General features: G+C 36.7%; 2 protein-coding genes and 2 non-coding genes across 5 annotated transcripts; 2 read left to right on the forward strand and 2 right to left on the reverse strand.

The window, feature by feature from the left end:
• Positions 1–1,039: 1,039 nt before the first annotated feature.
• On the reverse strand, positions 1,040–5,495 carry LOC143445931 (sodium- and chloride-dependent betaine transporter-like). The gene is made up of 12 exons (XM_076945336.1): positions 5,328–5,495; positions 4,960–5,091; positions 4,264–4,525; positions 3,968–4,100; positions 3,731–3,865; positions 3,478–3,581; positions 3,319–3,412; positions 3,051–3,194; positions 2,482–2,619; positions 2,187–2,393; positions 1,909–2,088; positions 1,040–1,802 (listed from the first exon to the last, which is right to left on the reverse strand). The coding sequence occupies exons 1-12, from the start codon at positions 5,437–5,439 to the stop codon at positions 1,728–1,730; spliced, it is 1,716 nt and encodes a 571-aa protein (XP_076801451.1). The 5' UTR covers positions 5,440–5,495; the 3' UTR covers positions 1,040–1,727.
• A 5,108-nt stretch (positions 5,496–10,603) lies between these two features.
• Positions 10,604–10,685, forward strand: Trnas-uga (transfer RNA serine (anticodon UGA)). Its single transcript has one exon. It is a non-coding gene; the product is annotated as a tRNA-Ser (tRNA).
• A 76-nt stretch (positions 10,686–10,761) lies between these two features.
• On the forward strand, positions 10,762–10,843 carry Trnas-aga (transfer RNA serine (anticodon AGA)). Its single transcript has one exon. It is a non-coding gene; the product is annotated as a tRNA-Ser (tRNA).
• Positions 10,844–11,199: 356 nt separating this feature from the next.
• Positions 11,200–14,955, reverse strand: LOC143446456 (uncharacterized). 2 transcript variants are annotated; one of them, XM_076946092.1, is made up of 9 exons: positions 14,532–14,955; positions 14,152–14,437; positions 13,732–13,863; positions 13,226–13,335; positions 12,989–13,151; positions 12,765–12,915; positions 12,573–12,654; positions 12,336–12,503; positions 11,200–11,571 (listed from the first exon to the last, which is right to left on the reverse strand). In XM_076946092.1, the coding sequence occupies exons 2-9, from the start codon at positions 14,248–14,250 to the stop codon at positions 11,403–11,405; spliced, it is 1,074 nt and encodes a 357-aa protein (XP_076802207.1). In that variant the 5' UTR covers positions 14,251–14,437; positions 14,532–14,955; the 3' UTR covers positions 11,200–11,402. The 2 variants fall into 2 exon arrangements, with proteins under 2 accessions (XP_076802207.1, XP_076802206.1); XM_076946091.1 differs by having other exon boundaries at positions 14,152–14,955.
• Between the last annotated feature and the right edge of the window lie 719 nt (positions 14,956–15,674).

Consider the following 15,674-nt stretch of genomic DNA (forward strand, 5'->3'; position numbering starts at 1 on the left):
GACACATAATCACTTAGATGCGACAGCACTTGGACAGCGTCTTTGTCTATAGCAGGGGTCGGCAACCTTTTGCTAGTCACAGGCCAAATGTCGAGTGTACAACTCTTTGGCGGGCCGGAATTTTCATTAATACTATAATTCACACTCACTTCAGTATATTACGCTACATTGCTGCAATCTCAATCATACCAATCACAAAAAGAGCAAAATATATGTATTCACACTTGAATAAGGTCCATTTGAAATTTTTCGGGAATGGTATTGGCGTCCACATCAAAAGGAGTACTGAATAGCCTGAATTTATTTTGTAGTGAACGAATGTCGGAAAAGCGTGAGGAAAATTCGTAATTCAAGCTCGTGTGCATCTCTATGTGGGGATGGCGATGTGGATTGCTTTTAAGGTTGGCCTAAAGCCAAAGGCTATTAGTCTTTCTTTTAGAACTCCCCGACAATTGTCTTTGACTCCGTTGCGCCGGCTTTCTCTATAATGTTTCTTTAAATCAACACCAGCTTCATAACGTCTAATTGTTATATTGTCCGAAATAAGTTGTATCCCATGCATGACATTGTTACTCAGTGTGTACGGTAGCCGATACTGTAAATGTGTGATTAAATGTCGCGTGATTAAATGTCCTAGTGATTATGTGTCGCGTGATTAAGTGTCGCGTGATTAAATGTCCTAGTGATTATGTGTCGGTGATTAAACGTCGCGTGATTAAGTGTCGCGTGATTATCGAACCGATCAATGATCGACCCAAGCGAACGAGGCGACAGACACGATTTTACCCTGACCACGATCAATCGGTTTGAACACTTTTTACTCATTTTGCACGGTTTTTATTTGAATCTTATCTAAGCCTTTATTCCGGTAGCAATTTCAATGTTTTATATATTATTTTGCCTCGTTGACCCAGACAGGAGAATTTTAACGTGGGGGGTGTGTGGCAAAATAATAATTCGTACACTTGTTTGTTTGTTTTTCGTGTGTTTTTCCACGCTTTAATTTTGTTAGTTATCAGTTAGCGTCATCGTCACGTCATAAAACGATTTTTTATGTTTTTGGTCACACTTTCTTTTCGAAAACTCATTTGTTTAATTGTTAAATTTTAATCGAATTTACGTATTTTACTAAATAACATGTTTTGACAATATTTTAATTTATGATGTTAAGATTTTATAAAATTTGTGCATATTCCATTCCTAATCTAATAAAGTTTGTGTATTACTGTATTACTCCACGCGTTGCGCAGTTGTATATTATGTTGCAAAGATCTGAAGACATATTGTTATTTATGCTCTTTAGTGCACAACCATGCAGTAATAAAATGTCAACTTCAAGTAATTTTTGGACGTTCTACTTGAAGAAAGCAAATAAAAAGTGAAATGAAATATGTAGTACGTATATATATGCATGAAGTCTCACTCTCTTTATATGTATGAATATATATGTAGCCTATATTTGTACAAACTATGAAGTATATACAGTGATGGGATTCAATTTTTTAACATCCGGTTCTCTCATTAGCAGAATGCCATTTTAACCCGGGGCCGATATACAAATAGGCCTATACATACGCTTGTTTACAACCGGTTTGCGGAGGTCATTAAAATTCCAAGAACCGGTGCGAACCGGCTGAATCCCTCCACTGAGTACATATATCTATTGCATATAGTCAGTAATATCTGTCGCCTTATACAAGCACACAACAACTTTCTTCAGAACATTGCTAAAGTTCCGAGGATTCTGCGATAGAAACTTTTAACTCCTCCATTTCCATCTGATCCTTCCCTGCATCCGACGTCTTAACACAGAAAAGTTATATCAAAAGTTATTCTTGATCATCTTCAGAAACTAATACGTTAAATAAATTCAAAAATATGAAAGAAATGTTCTCCATGGTATCATACTTTTCGCTTGTCCTGCTCCAAGCATCTTTTCTTGATTAGATAATAACCAGCATATCCAGGGATCCATAAAAAGCTACTTAGTGACAACAACCAACCGACCCCTATAGACCACGCTGGGTATTCGTATGTACGGTTATACACCAGCGGCTTGTACAGAATAAGACAGTAAATAAAGAGACCCTGCCAACCAATAAAAATGACATCTTCACTTAAAACATTTCTTGTTTTATTTAGAAAAACAAAAGTTAGTTTGTGCGGTTTACTTCAAAAGCTCTCACCGCTGATAGCAAGGGTATGACATATTTCCAGCAGTATTTAAACCACGGAAACCTTGGCCTGAACTGTAACATGTCGCACATTATTTCATAGAAACGATCTAAACCGAAAATCCACGAGATTGCAATACACTCACAACCTCCAGAGAAGAGAAGAGCCCAACTGGTTGAAGAAAAGTTGTCAATGAGATGAATGTAGTACATTCCACCCTAATACATAAATTAACATATCATTCACTGCATGGATTGATCTTTTTACTTTAAATAAAATGTGCGATTTTGATCTTGAAACTCTCACCTGTGTCACTGTTATGAGAGCTGCGAAGAAATAAAAGCAGCACAAGCAAAATCGCATGAAGATCTTTTTCAGTTGTTTGTCGAACACAGCCGGAAACTGGTCGATAATTACAGTCGAAACAGCTTCGATGATGACAAACTAAAATGAAATTTTGCACGCAACATGATTGAGCTGCAGAACAACTAACAGAAGTGGTGATGTTCATAATCCCGTTATGTAGATTTCTTATCTTTCTTACTATGATTCGTATTTAAATTAAAATGATAAAGTAACTAATATAAAGAGTGAAGATTAAGCTACTTAAACTATAATAGATGAATAATATTTATAATTTAATAATAATAGAAAACAATCATAATTTTAAAGTACTTTGATAATGAGTAAAGTGTAAAGTGTAAAGTAAAGTAAAGTATTTCAATCCATTGGATATGATTAAATTCTCTGTAATGTATTTTATAATTGTACAGATATTGACTGTATCAGAAGTAAATCTGCAAATTCTGGCAATAAAATATTCCAAACCACTTTATGCTGCTTAAAAAGACACAAAAGGGTGTATTTATGCTTACCAAACTGTCTAGCCCAAGCAGAAATAGCATCAGAAAGAAAGCAACTGACCAAAACTGTGACCCCGGCATCATGGAAAGTGCTTGCGGATAAACAGTGAAAACCAGACCGGGTCCTGACTCCGCGACTAGATCGACTGTCGTATTCTAGATTGCCAGGAAAAGTTAACAATTGTTTAAATTACTTTGGAAAGTCATCGATTAAATGTATTGAGAAAAATTTATGTTAGCTGTTTCCAACTTGATTTAATTTTACGGCTGTTTTGCTTACTTGCTGCTTTGCCATAAATCCAAGCGTCGAAAACACAGCAATACCAGCTACAAAACTGGCGCAACTATTAACAACAGAAAGGGCTATAGCATCCCTGAAAGAATAAAAAAGCACTTTTGCACATTTTTACCTTTGATAAAAAAAATTAAATTGTCCAACCTCAAAAAGTTATGATGGTAAGAATTAAAGCTTCCCATGGTCATCATGCAACCGGAGCCAATAGACAACGAATACAAGTTCTGTAAAAGAGCATCTTTCCACACCTAGAAAAGCACCACATAAGGTGTAACTTTTGTTGTTGAATGACCAGTACACCAGCTAAAGTTATCTACTTACGACCATGAATAGCTTTCTTCAGGTTTAAAGACATTGGTTTAAAATAATTGTTTTAAGTGACGTGTGTTACAGGCACCTGAGGTTGGAATAATTTTGTCATATTTGGCTTTACAAAGTGAATTATTCCCTCGTATGAACCGTCCAAGGTGACGCCACGAACCAGAACCGCAACAAGAATAAAGATTGGCAGAGTTGACGTCACATAGGTGACCTATGACGTAAGCTTGTTACTTGAGCTTTAGATCAACGAGCACATTTAAATTACCCAATGATGATCAAGTAAAAGGTTGCCCGATCTCGTCATTGGCTTTACCTTGCTAGTCCAGTTGGCGCCTTTTAGCATAGCGAGGAATATAAGTGTCCACGTGATAGTGTGGCAGACAACCAAAGGGGTTTGAAACCTTCCAATATCAGTGAGACCTTCAGATAAGCCCAAAACGCCTCTCCTGTTTTATTAAGAAAAATATCGAAATGAAATGCTTTTGTTGATTAACTGTGTTTTACTTGACAGGATATTGGTCTTCGATAGATAAGTTTGCAATTTTTATAGTTTGTTTTTAATATGCATATCCAGATTTACGGAAGAAGTTTAATAAAAATAAAATTTACGTCCAAAACTCAGCAACCGATGATGCAATTTCCGATGTGTTTCTAGTTGAGTTATTCCCAGATGCGTTGACGTATAAACTCATACTGGTAGATTGGTTGTTATCTGGCACAAAGCAGCCCAAAGTGTTCCACGAGTTGGTGCACGTCATCCATGGGAGGACAGGAGACATGCTTGCGTACAAATACCGCAACGTCCAGGCAAGTACAGTCGAATATGTAACGTTACAGAGTACCGCGTAAACGGTTGCAGCATATCCAATCCCTATACACAAAGTAAACTAAATGTTAAATATGTTTGTTTCTTAATTCTTTGATACTTTGTTGGCTCGTTATAGCGTGATGGTTAGAGCGTTATGGCCCGCGATTATACAGCCCGTTTCCGATGCTCTGTTAAAACTATGGCCCAGTTTAAGCTGCGTTCATACAGAACATGTTTCGCAACCAATAACGTTTTTTACTAGTGTGAACGCTTTATCACGTCACGATTCCTGGTATCCCGAAGTTTGAAATTGAGTGGGTTTCGTTCCAGGTTTTCCGTTTAAGTCTCATGTGTGAACGTTTCACATCATGAAACCCGCGTGATTTCGCATTGAAATTAGCAAATCTAGTTATCTATATAACGATTGTTGTCTAAGTGATTACGCCTGGAAATCTTTAGTTATGTAAGGAAATAACAATATTAGCCACATTCTGCACCTTTCATTGTTGGAACCATCTCCCAGGCTTTCACAGGTGACAAGCTTGTGTGTTGGCCCAAAGACACTTGTAGTATTAACTGGGGGAGAGCCACAATAAGTAATGTAACCAAATATGGAATTAGAAAAGCTCCTGTAGAAATAGATCACGGAATGTCGTTTTATACTACTTAGTCCAAAATTTCCAATAATACGATTTATTACCACGCCATCATCCATTTCTTATGACTTGTATGAAAATTCACGACAAGTTATATAATAAACAGCAAGCACAGCATCACTCAGTATTAGCTTAAAAACAATTCAGTACAAATGCTATATGCATATAATATTAAGATTGTGCAAACCTTGTTTGCGCATGTGACTTACCTCCTCCGCTTTGGTAACATAGATAAGGAAACCTCCACATATTTCCCAAGCCAACTGCAGAGCCGACCGTTACGAAAAGAAAATCAAAACGATTTGTCCATTTTTCACGCATGTTGTCGTTAATGCTTTTACGAGAACTCTCTATCTCCCTATAGTACCTTTCAGAAATCGCCTTTTCAACGAAAAAATTCGACAAATAAATTTTAAACTGATAAAATCGAAACAATTACTGAATTAAGTAGAATTTATTTCTTCTTGCAAACCGATTTACAATAAATTTCTAAACGTGCCTAAGTGCTAAAACCAAGACGTGATATTCCTGTAAAATATTCAGCTTACTGTTTAAATTATGGCAAACGTTAGCAAAAGCTTAAAGTGTTTGCGGAAAAGGAAAAACAAAAACAGCATCAGCAGGAAATGGTTTCATTCGTCACTTCGGTTTGTTGATATCTGATCGAGAAAATGCTCAAGATGCTGTAATACACTGTCAATCATGCAAACATTTTGATTAAACGCTTGTTCATGTTATTCTTTTGCACACGTTTGTCGAATGAAGTGTTTAAATATGGATTTGACGTTTTGTCCTACAAGTGTTATTTCTTGAATACGTTTAAATTGTGCATGAAATGAACGAACGTTAAAGCAAACAAAACATGGAAAGAACACGTTTGATAAAGTTCAGTGACATGCATCACTTAGCATTTTTGGTACAAATGTTACCGGCCTTTTTCTAGTGATGGTTCGAAGAGACCTGCAGTTAACTACATGATTGTATTTCAAAAACGGTAACAGTAGGCACGCCTACATAGCAGTACACTACAGGCATCGGTAGAATGTCATCATCACTCGTAGTAGCAAGAGACAAGGCGCAGCCAAATCTACAAACACTTCCGCCCGGAGGCAGACAAGACTGCGGAATGACAAATCAAACGTAAAACATAGTAACACAGCTTCATATATTCTATGAAACGTGCAGATTTAAACACGGGATTCTTTAAATCCTGTTAAAGCTCTACTTGTAAAAACCCTAACAGCTGATATGGAATATGTTAACTTAGATCCCATGCGTAGTAACACACCAGCAATGATAATACGCAATTCAGAGCCGGCCTTCTACTAGCATTTGTAGATGCAGGTAGATAGATGCCATCTGCCACGATGTGGCTTTCAAACAATTTAAACACGAAGCATTTCAAACAAACATAAATCAAGTAATAGGAATGAAAAACCGTAGATTTTGTTTTAAATCGGTCTCATTAGTTGAAAACTTTATAGTTAAAATATAGCGAAAATATATGTAGACTAGGTTTGTAAACATCTCATTTATTTAGTTCTGATTTTAAATTAAATGGTTTTAAACGGTGTTGTCACCGATTTGATTTTCACAAATTTTGACATAATTTAAAATGAGAAATCTAAAAATTTAAATAAATGAAAAAATATGCAAGTAGATCTTTTCTCAAAATTATCACAATTTTGAAAACAGTCGCATGCCAAACGCTGTAATCATTCGCGTACAGCGAGCCGACCATTCAAATCATAATGAAAATGTCTTTGAGACAAATTATACTTCGAAACGCGTCAAAATAAAAACACGTCATTAAAAAACACTCAAACACTTGAAGAAATTTTGATTAAACGCTTCAAGCGTTATTTTTCAGAAAAGCAATTCACTTTTAGACGTTTAGCGCCTTATTTAATTTGAAACTCTTCAAGATAAATCATAAAGCATAAAGTGATTACTTTTGTAATCCTTAAAGATTTAAACACTTCAACACATCAAAAACATATAATTAACACTTCAAACGTGTTTAGGTGTTTTAAAATCAAACACCTCGTTTACAATGAAGACGCTGCAATATCTTTTCGACGCGCAACAGGTAATTCTTCGTGACTTCCTGATATTTGCTTTTTGCCAGTTTCTGCAAGATGAATACCAGAAACAAAATCTGCATTCGTCGTGACAATTTCAATTTCTTTGGCATGCTCATTGATGTTGTTCAGTGCAACTCAATTTTTTCACTCATCTATATATGTGTAGGTATATAGATACCTGGGATTTATTTAGTCATTGTGTCCAATATGTCTAAAACTGGAAAGCAATCATTATTGCAACAATTTAACATTCAAATCACAAACACATTTTGTAACGTCAGAATTGCCAGTCTAGGTCGATACACGCTGCATTACCATTGCTGGAAGCCTAAAACTGAAACCTAATGTCATTATTGTTAAATCTTCTTGACTGCTGCTTTGCGATTACAGTTACGTTTTCAAAGCCTCGCAAAATACTCTATTTATTAAATAACTGATTTATTTTGCATGCGACAACGTGCAAATTAATACACGTTTTCAGATTTACGTCCACGATTACGATTAAGTAAGTTTAAGTTTATTTAAGTTCTTCGTTTACGTCCAACAGTTAAAGGGAGTGCATTTCATCTGCTGTCCTTGAGCCGATGTTCATCTTCTTTCATCCTAAATTCAGCAAAGGTACGTCACACTAAAAGGTTTAAAAGTCACTTTTTCGTGTGCCTGTCATCATTTTTAAACAATATGTAATCTCTGACGTCGCTTTAACCACTAGGCTACCGAGTCGACTAATAACGGTAACCGTTTAGCGAGAACGAAATATCTTCCAAAACATTGCATTGTTATTTGGCAATACGAATTGCAAAAGAAGTAACGTTCAATAACTTATAATACGAAGAACATAATTTTAAGAAAACAGAGTGTTAACATTTTTAGCATATACATTGTTGTTTAATGGAGACGATGAAAGTAAACCGGAATGCACCGGAACGCCGTTTCGTTATACATATATATATACGTTATACATCTTATACAGTTTAGTGCGTTCTGGTAGAAAGTCCTATGTAAAAGTGTATTTCGCAACATAGTATTTGTTTAACAACCAAAACCTTCGTATTTCGATTTCTGACAATAATGTAATGATTGGACGCACCTGCCATGCAGTCGTTAACTACAAACAACCAAAGAGATGTGGCAATTTCGCATCTCAATACATGTGTAAAGTTTCGATTGATAATATGCCAGTTAATGCATCGACTTTGCATTTGTGGTGCCTTTTAAAGCATTGGCGATTATTACAATAAGATCGAAGTTCAATTTTAAATTCAAGAAATTTATGAAACCTTTAGAGACCAACTATGAAGTAAACGATTGCATTTGTGTTTGCAATCATTGTAGTTTTTTGTCTGTCGTTTATAGTTCCGGAAATTTACATGACAACGCAATAATTATTTAATAACTTATTATTTAAGTCAATGAAGCGTTGCAAAAACGTTTTGTATCACAACGGGTGAAGAAACAACATAAGATATGTAAATAAGTTGTAAACTGCTGAACCCATAAAAGCAAATAAAAATACACGAATTTAAGGAGGCAATACAAAAACGACTTTTTACCAGAGAATATTTTCCTTCCAGAGGATGGCGCGCCCTCTAGTCTATATATTTGTAGATTGTTTTGAATCTTTCGAAACGTGCTAGAAGCACGTTTATTCTTATGCAATTAGTGCAATGGCTCCTGCAATGATATTTTTTGAGATGGTTTAATACCTGCATAGACGAAGTAAATTGTTAGGACATTTCGATTCATTCTTTGATAGCGATGAAACAAAACTTACAAACATAGTAAATTGAAGGAATGAAGTTCGTTCAATTTTTGGAAAATTTCTATCTCAACCACAATTTAAAATGAATCTGTTCAATTTTCTCTGTAACGTGTTTTAGATTATCTATACTTATTTAGTACAAGCAAGCAATGTATCTCAGTTTTAGAAAACTGTGAGATTTTATATTTGTTTACTTTCTTCAATGTAAGGGGCGCCTTCCACAATAAGTTCTTATCACCGACCTCAAACATATAATCTAGAAAGGTGATCTTATATAGGTCATATTTAAGGGGTCACTTCCCAATACAAAGACAATTTTGTGCCGGCAACACAGTGATTGTGACCGTGTCGCACTAAATGCGTCATATTAAAAAAAGTAAAAATTTTTCGGTCCAATGCGCATGTGACGTCGATGTGGAGTAGTTCGTCGTTGCTTTGACGACAGCTGGTTCCAGGTCTAGGCTAAGTTGTAAATTTTGTGTGGGTTTGAATTTTTGGTTTTTTGGAGTATTTGTCATAAAATTTTAAGCTAAAAACTTGATGTAAAGTTTAGGCAATTGTTATAGAAAACTGAGTACATGGATTTTGTCCAAATTAAGACTGTAGACAGACATAACCTAGGTCTCGTTGCAAGCCAAAATTCAGGGTAGGTTTATGATGTAGTTTTGCGTTGGTAGCTTCTTGATTTAATGTACTTTGCATTGAAAAGCCTATCTCTTTGAATTGGGACATGACCCCTTAAGCAAATAACAGAAGTTTACTTTAGTACTTAAAATTTAGTTGAAACTAGCTTATAGTTAACTAGGAAACTCTAGTTTAACAAGGAACTGAACAAAATGGCAGCAAACATTAACATCTTACCCGTTACATAGTGGCAAATTTCTGCAATCGTTCAGTCGTGTTAAATACGTGAACGTGTTTAGTGCTAAATGTCAAAATAGCCAAGACAGATTACGAAACAATGTTTATCAAAAACGCTTGATTTTTACGGTTGACTGACATTCGTATAAGTGATAATAGCTTACCGTTAGGTTGAGTGATTCAACAAAATGGTTCGCTCATGTTAACCGCCACAAAAGCTTGTGACGCGCGAACGCTTCAATTCACCGTAGAGACGTAGGCGTAGCTAGGTCTCGAAATCAGCTTGATTTTCATCTAGACTACGCTAGCTTGATTTTAATCTAGACTACGCTAACTTGAATTTCATCTAGACTACGCTAGCTTGATTTTCATCTAGACTACGTTAGCTTGATTGAAATTATGTTTTCATAAGAGATTCGAGAAAAGTGCGATTTTATTTATTTGCATTGAACGTTAAGCACAGTTGTCGTGGCCGAGTGGTTAAGGCGACAGACTAGAAATCTGTTGGGCTCTGCCCGCGTAGGTTCGAATCCTGCCCACAACGCGGAATTGAAATTATGTTTTCATAAGAGATTCGAGAAAAGTGCGATTTTATTTATTTGCATTGCACATTAAGCACAGTTGTCTTGGCCGAGTGGTTAAGGCGACAGACTTGAAACCTGTTGGGCTCTGCCCGCGTAGGTTCGAATCCCGCCGACAACGAGGAATTGAAATTTTGTTTTCATAAGAGATTCGAGAAAAGTGCGATTTAATTTATTTTCATTGAACATTAAGCACAGTTGTCGTGGCCGAGTGGTTAAGGCGACAGACTTGAAATCTGTTGGGCTCTGCCTGCGTAGGTTCGAATCCTGCCGACAACGCGGAATTAAAATTATGTTTTCATAAGAGATTCGAGAAAAGTGCGATTTTATTTATTTGCATTGAACATTAAGCACAGTTGTCGTGGCCGAGTGGTTAAGGCGACAGACTAGAAATCTGTTGGGCTCTGCCCGCGTAGGTTCGAATCCTGCCGACAACGCGGAATTGAAATTATGTTTCATAAGAGATTCGAGAAAAGCGCGATTTTATTTACTAGAGTACTAGAGTGCTAGAGTGCTAGAGTGCTAGAGTGCTAGAGTGCTAGAGTGCTAGAGTGCTAGTGTGCTAGAGTGCTAGTGTGCTAGAGTGCTAGAGTGCTAGAGTACTAGTAAATCTCTTTGCTTTCAAGTGATGAAAGTACGGTAACCCTAATCATACTTAAGTAAACGCTCTGTGTTCAGGAAAAACTTCCAAGAATGGGACTCAAAATGGACCACAATACCGCCACCTGACGGTGTAAATTTTCTGAGATAAGAACCGAAAACGGAAACAATCTTCTTTATTTCTCAAGTTCATGTTCTCAGCCAAGTTACTTTGAACGAATAAAACAAAACCGGAATTTTAGCGAGCTGGAATGTAACAATCTAAATGGAAAAAGTATCATTTCTTGACATCTTTTCAAGAACGACAGTTTGTTAACAATCTTTTAACAACTTCCATTGAAAATAAGCTATTCATGAAAAAACGCAGTAATTTAAACAATGCGATGACAAACATGATCAACTTTCAAGTATTTGACTTATATTACACGTCACAATCCAATCGGTGACGTCACGTACACGCTCATCACCCCAAATGACGTGGCGCGCGATTTGTCCGTAGGTCGTGTTTAGAACTGCCAGTTCCTTCAAACTTCTTTCTTCTTTGCCGTCCCAAGTTTTCAAATATCTGTCGGAAAATATCAGGAACTTAATCACTTATAGGGAGCAGTTTTAGCAAAAGTTTAGTGCAGTGGTGTAATTACTCGATTCATTGACTTGACTCGCTTCGAGTCACGTTTTTTGATGACTCCATTTTACTCGAGTCAAAGTCCAAATTGACCGAACGATTGTGAAGGCAAAAATGACAACTTTTTAAGAAATAAAAACGGATATTTTTCAAAACAGTTACAGCTGTCGGTAAAAGTTTTAACCGGTGATATGTAGACAGTAATGACGTAATAATGGCCAATTTAATGCTACGCATAACGTGACCTCAAAATATTTTTTACTTTAGAAGCATTGACTTGACTCGGCTCACAAATTAAGTTAACTCGACTTTACACGAGTCACAACTCAAAATGAATCGACTTGAATCGATTCAGAGAAAAATGACTCAGTTTTAACTCTGGCTCCGTGTCAATTTTATGGAGAAATGCCGAAGCTCGGTAGCCTAAGCCCTGGCAAAAACCTGTTTTTCCCTATATTATTCCTATAGGCCCTAGGGCTATCTGTCATATCAGAGTCATTAACTATCATCATGAAATAAACGTAAGCTTCAAGCAAATAAGGAAATACATTCATAATTTTTACTGTTTTAAGTTAAACCCAATTCGTGCTTATGACAAATATTAACAGTGCTTATAAGCAACTGAAAGTCTTGTTATAATAGGACACAGAGCACAAACATAAAAACAATCATCTAGAATTCAACATCCAAGGCATGCGTTTCACCTGGCATATAGATGAAGAATATAGTTCTGATGCCAGTCGTATAGCTCGTGGAAAATATAAGAAAGTTCAGTCCAGTTCGGTCGACAAATAAGTTTCTTCACAACCTTAATCTTGTCCGGGAATAACTTCCAAATCGCCCAGGGGACAAGAACGGAGTTTTTGCCCCAACTTAAAACAAACGAAACCGCTCAAGCTAATTTACGAGATAGCCGACGGCCTAGTCCGCCATATACTCACTGTGCGTCAACGAAGTATTTGTATTCCCAGTACCACCGCTGGAGGAACCAAGAATGGCGGTTGGCGAAAATCATTCCATTAGCTACAAAACGTTTGGACGAATAACGCACAGAGAAATAATAAAGAATTTTTTTTAATTCTTTGTTAGTTAGGCTAATGCTTTTAAATTTATCAAGGAAATGGGGAAATCACCTAAACAGTTGACATTTTCTTCACTCAAAGTCATTTCGTCCATTCGTAGTGAATCGACACTACGCAGTACTATGCTGTCTGTGTCCAGATATATTCCACCGACTTCAAGCATTATTTGAAGCCTCGCCACATCAGCCCGATGCTCAACAACCTGAGAAAAATCTTAATTCGGTTATTTCGATTTACTTGGACGTGAAAAAATAACTGTTTTGATTTGAACCGACCTTTATAGGAATTCCCCAAATCGTCAACGGAGGCGAGCGTTTGACGAGGCGCAGTGTTGCCCCGGCAATTTTTTTAAAAACAACCCAGTACTCGCTCTCTGGTTCACAGTCAGTGTGGAAAAGAATAAGTTTAGGATTCTGGTATCTAAAAGCTCCTAGCAGACTATATTATATATGTTCGTTAAGGTGTTTTCTTTGAGTGTCACGTGGTAAATTCGCTGTTCATTTAATACTCACGTGATGTAATGATCGACCCGAAATCTTCTGCATCCAAACCAAATAAAATGAACCAAGTTGGGAACCTTATATACCGTCTCGTTTTCCATTACGGCGACCACTTCTTTTATCTGCAACCAACGTACAATCGAATTTTTTATTATAATTTTTCGAACGCTTTTGCGTGAATATATAAACAAACACAGCCCGAGAAGAAATGGGAAAGTGTTTGGTTATCGCGGTGACCGCTTTGTTCATAGGAAGGGCTGACTTGTATAATATTATTCATTCGCTATTTTCGGCGATCAGATAAAACGTAAATCTTGAGATTTAAGCTGGTCATCGATTGCTTTAAGCCAACACAATAGCAGTGAGACGACCCATTTGTGTAGAACAAAAGAGTTTGTTTGCAGTTTTGGACGGCGAACACATTGAACGTATACGAACAACGGCGGGTTTATTGATATTTGTTTAGTTTAATTGCCATGGGCGTACCAAGAAAAGCTTCAATTTTCCTTAAAGTTTACCTGCAGTAGATCGTCGTCGCCGAGCGCGATTCTTCGCTTCCGTTCAATCTCGATGTTTTTTGCCATCGCTTTCATATCCACAACTTCTTTCACATTACGCAGTTGGGTGTTTGGGTTCGGTTTCGGGAGATTCTAAACAAACAGACAAACAATAAACTTTTTCACGTGACTGTACAAATAAATGCAATGATAAAAGTATTTGAGACTTCAAACTCTTGGCTTGTGTACATTACTGTGTTACGTTGACAACAAAAAAGAAATGGTTTGGAAAGTTATCTTTTACGTTTGAGTCCTAAATCGAGAATGGTCATAGCTAGTAGTCATAATACACAACATTGCAAAAAGTATCCGACAAACTTCTACTTTAAACATAATAACCGGGGTCAAGTTTCGCGATGACGTGATAATGTTGATTATTACCTCATAAGAACGCAAGGTTGGTGACACTGAGCTTTTCTTGCCGGGGTTGGCGTTCTTTGCCACAAATTCCCGAGCTAAATTGTCTTTGTACTCTGTCATTGATATTGTCTCATTTCCGATGCTGACATCAAACTCTTCGATGCTTGTGTCGCAGTTTTCATTTAAAATAATCCTCAATTTTTTCTCAGTGATAACTTTTCTTCTGCTGTCGCTAAAATTTCGGAAACTTTCCGTCTTGTTTTGATCCAAGGAAAAGTGTCGGGGTTCCAAAACCGTTTGATATTGACTGAAAGATTCGTTTCGCAGCGTTACCAGGAAAAGTGACCCCAACAAAAGTGCAACAAAGAAACAACAAAATAGGACGCGGGGTTTTGAGCTACCTTTCATTATTCAGTCGACAGCTCAGTCGACAACACCAGTTGCTTGATTGTCAGCAAAGACAAACTTCGACAATTTATACTCCTAATAAAAACATCATTTGATCGTAATTAAGTTGGCTTTTCTAGTTTGTTTGGGCAAAGTGTTTCTTCTGATCTGCAGGTTTTACAAAGACCTGTAATGAAATGTGGGTTAATGGTAGTTGAACTTGACAGTTTGACCCACTTCATTACAATGTTTGCTGGTTGAATTGTTTATTGCGGTCAATGATATATGAGTCTCATAAGGTCGTTGTCTGCTTTTCTCAACCTTGGACTTAATTGTTCACCTTAACGAAGTATTGTCTTATGAAGATGACAACAAAGTTGTATACATTATTCCTTCTGTATATTTTAATCTCTCCTTACCATCACAGACCTGTCACAGTCCATAAACACTTTATAACACTTATTAGTTAAATACTGGTCATACAAGCTAACTTCCCTGGGTAATAGAAGCTATTTTACTATTTACATAAATGCGAACATATAAGAATATGAACTTCATAACATGTACTACGCTTAGACAACCACGTGTTAATATATATTGGAGCGTTGCCAAGTTTTTCGTAGCTTCCCGGTCGTAGGCGCGCAATTTTTCTGTCCACACAGCGCAAATATAGATCCTGGCGACAACCAATTCCGTTTATGCTAATGTCGGATATGCAATTTCTTCTCAGAAGCTTTGAACATCTTTTTAAAAATAGGCATTAAAAGGAACTTAAGCGAGTAGAAGTATTCCTTCTGTTCCATTGGTACTTTCAGCGCGAGCACCTTTCACGAAAACCTTGTCAATATTGGGCTTGTCTTATGCTTCAGGAAAAAAGAGAGAGACCAAAAAGATTGATGTTAGTTAAGTTTTTCGTTTATTTATCGTCTATTTTACCTGAATGGTCTATATACTCTATAAGACTCCATTTCCACTGGCGTTTTCAGAGCTTGCCTAAAATAAAACAAATCCCTTTCAAATGACATGCTTTGTCGATAACTCTGACCTGTAACTGTAAGCTATATTGTGCGGCAGTTTGTGCTAGCCAGCCAGCGGTTGAAGATCAAACACTACAGTTCAGTCGAATTTATCAACATAAAAAGATCGTTTTATCTCGT

Source organism: Clavelina lepadiformis, chromosome 2, assembly GCF_947623445.1.
Source record: "Clavelina lepadiformis chromosome 2, kaClaLepa1.1, whole genome shotgun sequence".
Classification (NCBI taxonomy): domain Eukaryota; kingdom Metazoa; phylum Chordata; class Ascidiacea; order Aplousobranchia; family Clavelinidae; genus Clavelina; species Clavelina lepadiformis.